Source organism: Rhipicephalus sanguineus, chromosome 7, assembly GCF_013339695.2.
Source record: "Rhipicephalus sanguineus isolate Rsan-2018 chromosome 7, BIME_Rsan_1.4, whole genome shotgun sequence".
In the NCBI taxonomy this organism is placed as follows: domain Eukaryota; kingdom Metazoa; phylum Arthropoda; class Arachnida; order Ixodida; family Ixodidae; genus Rhipicephalus; species Rhipicephalus sanguineus.
Genome location: NC_051182.1, coordinates 48,664,862 through 48,671,726, shown reverse-complemented (window position 1 = coordinate 48,671,726; position 6,865 = coordinate 48,664,862). Strand labels below are relative to the sequence as shown.

At 51.3% G+C, this 6,865-nt stretch overlaps 2 protein-coding genes across 2 annotated transcripts; both read right to left on the bottom strand.

Moving 5' to 3' along the window:
- Positions 1 to 2,985: 2,985 nt before the first annotated feature.
- On the bottom strand, positions 2,986 to 4,035 carry LOC119398677 (uncharacterized). Its single transcript, XM_037665508.1, has one exon. It carries the CDS (start codon positions 4,033 to 4,035, stop codon positions 2,986 to 2,988), a length of 1,050 nt encoding a protein of 349 aa, XP_037521436.1.
- Positions 4,036 to 4,211: 176 nt separating this feature from the next.
- Positions 4,212 to 5,475, bottom strand: LOC119398675 (exopolyphosphatase PRUNE1-like). The gene has a single exon (XM_037665507.1). It carries the CDS (start codon positions 5,346 to 5,348, stop codon positions 4,212 to 4,214), a length of 1,137 nt encoding a protein of 378 aa, XP_037521435.1. The 5' UTR covers positions 5,349 to 5,475.
- Between the last annotated feature and the right edge of the window lie 1,390 nt (positions 5,476 to 6,865).

The following is a 6,865-nucleotide window of genomic DNA, read 5'->3' as shown; positions in this document are numbered from 1 at the left end:
ACGAGCAATCACACGCTAACACGAAGCGACAGGCAATGAACGTAACGGCCTCAAGAGCGACTCTCCGATGCCAGCGCGGCCAGTGTTCTTCGCTGGTATCGAGACGATTCAACCATCACCTCCGAGATCGCGCGCTATCTCGGAGGTCATGCTTTAACAGCGTCGTCGCCGAATCGTTCCATATTAGCGCTAGTAAGTGTCATGACGCATTACGTCACTGCACCCCTCACAGACGGTGGCACCGCCCCGCGCCGCCTAGGCCTACCAACAGAGAGCACATTGTGATAGAGAACGTGTGAGACATATAAGGCGCGTTTGTGGGTTGTCGGGCATCTGCCTCGGTAGCTTCGTCGGAAGAGCGCCGGGTGCTGATTGTCATGGACCGAGAGGGCGTAGGTTCGACTTCCGGGAGCGAAATATTTTCTTCTAGTTTTTTCTCTCATTCGTTAGCGTTTGTTTGGGATATGGCGTCGAGAAGCCGTTGAAGAACTCGATACCGTCGAGGTGATTAAAAGAGGGCTTTATTTGACACTGAGTGAGACCATTAAGACCCTGCTAGTAGTTCTATGTCCCCGTTTTCTCTCGTGCTCACTGGTACTTCTTTCTCCTCTTCTGTCGGCTCGCTGGTGCTCGCGATGGAAACAACATTCCCGGCCGCGCAAATGAAGTTAATTACAGAGTTCCAGCGGGTATAGCTTTCGTATGGGCCTTGTCACAATCAGACCTTGCTGTTTAATCTTGCACGAACGGACATGCCCATCTGAACTTCTAAAAACCTGAAGGATTCTTGCAAGCTTCCATAGTTGTCTAGGTGACGTCTCGGAATGTACGATAACGATGTCACCTTCCTTTAGATCCGTGGCTCGTTGATTGCCTGCGAAGTGTGCAGACCGGAGCTGCAGCAAATATTCTTTCCGCCATCGCTTCCAAAAATTCTCGGTTAGAAGCCTTCTGTAGGCATGTCGGCGAATGACATCCGATCGTCTCGAGTTGGCGTCAACGTCGACCGTGTCATATGGCATAGCATTTAGTCGACGTCCAAGCAGTAGATCGGCTGGAGTCAAAGTGCACTGTTCCGCTTCGTCTGTCTCGACAAAGGTTAGAGGCCTAGAGTTGATTACTGCTTCGACTTCTGTCAGCACTGTCATAATTTCTTCAAAGTTGAGGCATGCTCTCCCGAGAATCTTACGCAGCGAAGTCTTCACCGATCTTATCAGTCGCTCCCACCATCCACCCCACCATGGTGCATTGGGCACTATAAACTTCCAGAGAATGCCGTTGACGGTGAGATGGTTCGCGACGTCCTCTTCTGTGAAGATGTGACATAGGCGCTTTAAATCCGCTGACGTCTTTTGAAAGGTCCTCGCGTTGTCCGAATAGATAACGCGGGGCAGTCCCCTCCGGCTGACAAACCGTCGCAAGCATAATATGACTGTTTCAGCTGTCATGTTGGAGACGAGCTCAAGGTGAATTGCTCGCGAAACAGCACAGGTGAAAAGTGCTACGTAGCACTTTGCGTCGCCGTCTTGCGTGTGTGCTAGAAGCGGGCCTGCGAAATCTACACCAACAACCTCGAAAGGGTTTGTTGGCTCTATCCGGTGACTTGGTAAAGGCGCTGTTGGAGCACTTCCTGGTCTGGCGGCGAATCGTTTGCACACGTTGCAACTGCGTACAACTTTTTTCACCAAGACACGCCCGCGACAAATCCAGTAGTGCTCTCTGAGCTGGGTGAGCGTCTCTCGTACACCGTTGTGTAGGACTTGCTGATGTGCTCTGATGACAACCAGACCGGAGTAATGATGCTTTGCTGGGAGAAGTATTGGATGCTTGACTGTTAGCGGTGACTTCAGGAGCGACAAGCGTCCACCGACTCTGAGAATTCCGTCAGCATCTATAAACGGGCGAAGGTTAGCGATGCAGGAAGTGTGTTTCAGTGTCCGTCCGCGTGTTAGGCAGTTCACTTCTGCATGAAATTCTTGGTTTTGGACGTGTTTAACCCAGTAGTGCTCGGCCCGCAGGACTTCTGTCGCAGTCAGGTGGCTAGTTTCTTCTGTTTTGTGTCGGCAGCGGTCTGTAAATCGAAACACCCAAGCTGTGATTCGCAGCAAGTGCTGAAGCTTGCTGAAACGCTCAATGTTTATAATTGGAATAAGTCTCTCCGTTGCCGTCACTACTTGAACAGCTGCTATCTCGCTTCTGGCAGCTTCATCCATGTCCGGTGAAATTGTAGGTTGGAGAGGCCACTTTTCCACTGAACCGTGCAGCCAGTCAGGACCATGCCACCACACTGCGCTGGATCTAACTTTATCTAACGTCACACCTCTCGTTAGTAAATCAGACGGATTCTCCAATCCTGGGCAATATCTCCATCGGGATGGTTCTGTTCTGCACTTGATGTCCGTGACACGATTAGCAACGAATTGCTTCCACCTCGTGCATCGTGCAGTCTCCTCGTATCCATGACAGTACAATCGTGGAGTCGGTCCACATAGTGTACTCAATATGAATGTCGTTGAGTGCACTGCTCACGTATGTCAGCAGTTTAGCGCCAACCAGTGCGCCCAAAAGCTCCAGGCGTGGTAGCGTCGCTTTCTTAATGGGAGCCACACGTGCCTTGGAGATCAGCAAGATGGGTCGTTCGGCCATGGTAGTAACGGCGTATATTACGGCTCCGTACGCTGCTGGGCTGGCGTCGTAGAAGACATGCAGGTGCATTTCACTTGGAAACTTTCTCCTTCCGCCCAGATAGCGAGGAATCGATATTTCCTGCAGTTGAGGAAGCTGCCGTACTAGGTTTTCCCATTCGTCTCGTAGGTCATCAGGTAGTTGGTCATCCCAGCTTATTCCACGTGTCCACAGTTTTTGGAATAGTATCCGTATGGCAATGGTGTACGGTCCAACCATTCCGAGTGGGTCAAATATTCTCGACGTCGCCTGTAAGACGAACCGTTTAGTGTCAAGTTTCTCTTTCATAAAGTCTAGCAGTCAGTCGACCAAGAAACTGAACTCGTCCTTAACGGGATTCCAAGCAACGCCAAGAACTTTAACAGATTGCTCATGAAGCACTACCAGTTCTTGACTGGCAGACTCCTTCTGTCGTTCCAGTGCAACCATTAGGTTAGGTGAGTTTGTGGTCCATTTGCGTAGGACCATTCCCGCTGCTTTCATAATTTGTTGCGCTGCACGACAAAGTTCTTCAGCTTCGTCTTCCGTGTCGGCGCCCGTAACCAGGTCATCTACGTAAAAGGACTCGGCCAGTCTTGTTGACGTTTTCTCTTTGACACCTTGCGTTCTCCTCACATGGTGAAGGATGGTCGCCGTGAGGAGGAATGGGCTGCATGTAGCTCCAAAGGGTACACGAGTCATCCTCCATTCTTGGAGCTGACTACCCATTAAGTCACCTTCGGCAAACCACAGGAACCGAAAAGCGCCTCTGTCTTCTTTCCGTATGGATATTTGTAGGAATGCTTTCTCTATGTCAGCGATTACTGCCATAGGATGTGTCCTGAAACGCAGAAGTATCTTCCCAAGGTCTTGGTAGAGGTTGTCTCCCTTTTCAAGGCACTCATTGAGAGACTTGCATCCCTTGTCATGAGATGATGCGTCGAAAACCACCCGTACTTTCGTAGTCAACGCCTGCTCTCTGATGACTTCCTTGTGTGGCATGTAGTACAACTTGTCTGGCTCCGGAGGAACGTCATCAACAATTTCGGCGTGTCCCGCTCGCACGTACTCGCGTATGGTGTCGTCGTATGTCTGTAATAATCCCTTTTGCTTCTCTAGACGAGTAAGCAGCTTATGGAGCCTTGTCACAGCAACTTGCTTGTTGTCGGAAAGCTCGCATCCCTCCTTCCAAGGTAGCGCCACTTCATACCTTCCGTCGCAGTATGTTATGATGCTTTCGAGGTGTTGCATGACCTTGCTGACTTCATTAGGTCTTTCAACTGAGTCGGATATGCCAAGGTGCTCCAGTTCCCAGAACGTCCGTAGAAACTCATCTGACTCGACTACTTGAGTCTTCAAGGCGCAAACCATCATTCTCGCTGTGGCACACTGTGATGTCAATAAGGTAGTACGTCCTTGAAACGTCCAACCAAGCTTGGAGTTCATGGCAATCAGTGAATCATTGTCCTCACACCGTAGGACTTCACCGGTCAGGACTCTCCACATTTGATCAGAGCCGATCAGCACGCTGATTCCACTTTGTGTGATCACTGATGCGTGTGCGAGTTCATCTTGGGCAGAATGTTATCATCAAGGGTGTTGAGGAACTTTCTCACAACCGGAAGAATGACTTTTCTCGAAGCTTGCGTGTTGCCTTGGACAAACGTGATGAGGTGGTCTGTAGACATGTGCGAAACCTGGAGATCCAGATATGGGTCTCCCACAGCCAATAGTGTCGACGTCAACTGCTGCTTGAGCACAATGTCTGGAGAGAAGACTGCTAGCTGCCTCTGTACCGAATTGCTTTTCTCATCAACAGCTATGGTGAGGATGATGAGTGCACTGTAGCCGTGCGTCTTGCAGAACTTGCCCAGCTCTGCCTCCATAGTGTTCTCCTGACAGATGCTCTTTAATTCTCCAGGCACCGATGATAATGCTATGGGCTTTGCGGATGAGCAAACAACCTTGAGGTCCTTGCGAAGGAGCTCATCCAAGGTCAAGCCTTCAACATTGGACTTAGCTCTACACAGTGGCTTGAAGACTTCCTTCTTGTTCAGATCGGGAAGCACTGCCTGCAACTTGGACACCATTTCCAAGTCCTTGGCTGTCGTTCTCCGAGCAGACTCGGAGAGGCACACCGTGTCCAGGAGTATTGTGCCGTAAAGCAAGAGAGCAACCTGAGGGGTGAAAATCTCTGGCTTAGAGTGCAAAACTTTCTCGGCCACCAGGGTGCAGCATGATCCAACCATTTCGACTGTCTTGTCACACCTGTGAGATGTTTCCAACCTGTGGTGGTCAATGATCTCCTGGACTGCAGGTTGCAAGTCAGCATCTTCTTTGGGCAAAAGATTGTGATCCACAAGGGTCAGTGACAACTTGGACTGAGCGAGAAGTTTCTTCAGGTCAATCTCATCCCGGCACACCAGCGTGTCCAGCGGGATGTCCACTTGTTCGAAGAAATACGTGATCTCCGTCCGCAGTTTGGCGTCTTTCCTCACGATGTTGAGCACGGGAATGACGAGTAAAGTCGCGACCGGCTGGAGCTCATGCAGCAAGTACGCAGTGACGATAGCGGACACGGCGGAATCCAAATCGCAGGCTTCGTTTCCCAGCACGACGTGAACTTTAGTGAAAGCGTCAAGCTTTTCCAAGTTACGCTTGCTCTCCGAGAGAAATCTATCCATTCTGTGCGTCGTAGATGTCAGAATGTACCTAACCAAAACGAGAAAAAAAGGAGAGAGAGAGCCTTAACAGGAGCCTGACATCCGCTGCACCGTTGCGAAAAGGTGAAGAGTCAACTCGCGGCCATTTCCGAACAACCCTTGAACGGCAGCGCTGCTGTTGCTACTGCTGTGGACTCTCTACCCGAGTTTGTTTCTCATCAGGTAGTTGCTCATCCAGTCCCGAGTTTGAGGCCGACAACGAAGCTGAGCCTGTGTCGATACACAGCTTAGGTTTTTCGTCGCACGACGACGACTCCTATGCCCTGGTCAGACACTCGACGCCCAACGCGAGCAAGACTTCGCTAGACCCTGCAGCCGAGCAGTATTCAGACGACGTGGCTCGCATTAATCTACACAACCTGCCTCCTCCCTTGGAGAACGGCAACTCTTATCTTTTCGAGGAGAAGGCTTCCGGGGAATTGCCGGACGAAGACCTTGTCGCCAAGATTAGGAGTTGCTTCGACGAGGCGAAAATCAAAGATGGCTACGTTCTGAGCGGCCGGCTACAGGACTTACTGACCCCGAAGGAAGTGGACGAGATCGTCAACAACTACGTGTCGTACTCCAGCTTCATAGACGACAACATCTTAGAGGCTGTTGTGGAAATGGCGGGAGGGAGCCTGAGGAACGGCAGCGGTTGTCAGAGTCGAGAGAAGAAAGTGATTGTGCCAAACTTGGAGCCGTTTGCGGACGACTCGAGCGACATTGTAGTTGTTGCTTACGAGGAGGACAGTAGCTTTAGCCTCCGCAGCAACGACAACAAGACGGCGAGCCTTGAAAAGAAGAGTCTAGCTCACCGCGGGGGTGGCGACACCCATGACAATCCGGCGGCCGAGACCTTCCACTCCTTGAAGAGGATAGACGTTGAGGAGTTTGTCCTGAAAAAGCTGGATATGCTTCCTGGTACTGGAACCGCAAACAGATTCGTGGCCGACTCGTCTCGTAGTTTGTCATCACTGCCCGCTGACCTCTCTCGGGAGGACGAAGAGGTCAAGGTGAACGCTGCCCGCTCAGATCCAGAACTGCCGGTCATGGCCCTTCCAGAACAACCCTTGAACGGCAGCGCTGCTGTTGCTACTGCTGTGGACTCTCTACCCGAGTTTGTTTCTGAAGAAACGCAGCAGGAAGATGACTACAGTGCCCCAGCAGAGAGACCCTCCAGCCTGAGTGGTGCTAACAGGAGCAGGCGCAAGATTAAAGTGAACCCAGACATCCTTCGTGCCCAGATCGGTCTTGACGATGACCAGAAGAGCCTCTCGTCGATGAGCAACAAGAGTGACGGAGATGTCTTGTCACCTGCGGACGACCTGGCAACGCCAGATATCGAGACTCCTGATGAACGGGGTGACTCTGTACTGGGAAGAGATGACTCGACCCTGAGTGACTCAATTCCTGAGATGTCTGCTCGAGAAGAGTACGCAGAGGAGAGAAGCTGGAAGACTTGCAACGTGGGTGGTGTCGAGCGCAAGATTGACATG

What these genes read in the sequence shown, in the direction of transcription:
- LOC119398677 (XM_037665508.1), bottom strand. Translation starts at nt 4,035, where the DNA reads ATGGTTTGCGCCTTGAAGACTCAAGTAGTCGAGTCAGATGAGTTTCTA.
- LOC119398675 (XM_037665507.1), bottom strand. Translation starts at nt 5,348, where the DNA reads ATGGATAGATTTCTCTCGGAGAGCAAGCGTAACTTGGAAAAGCTTGAC.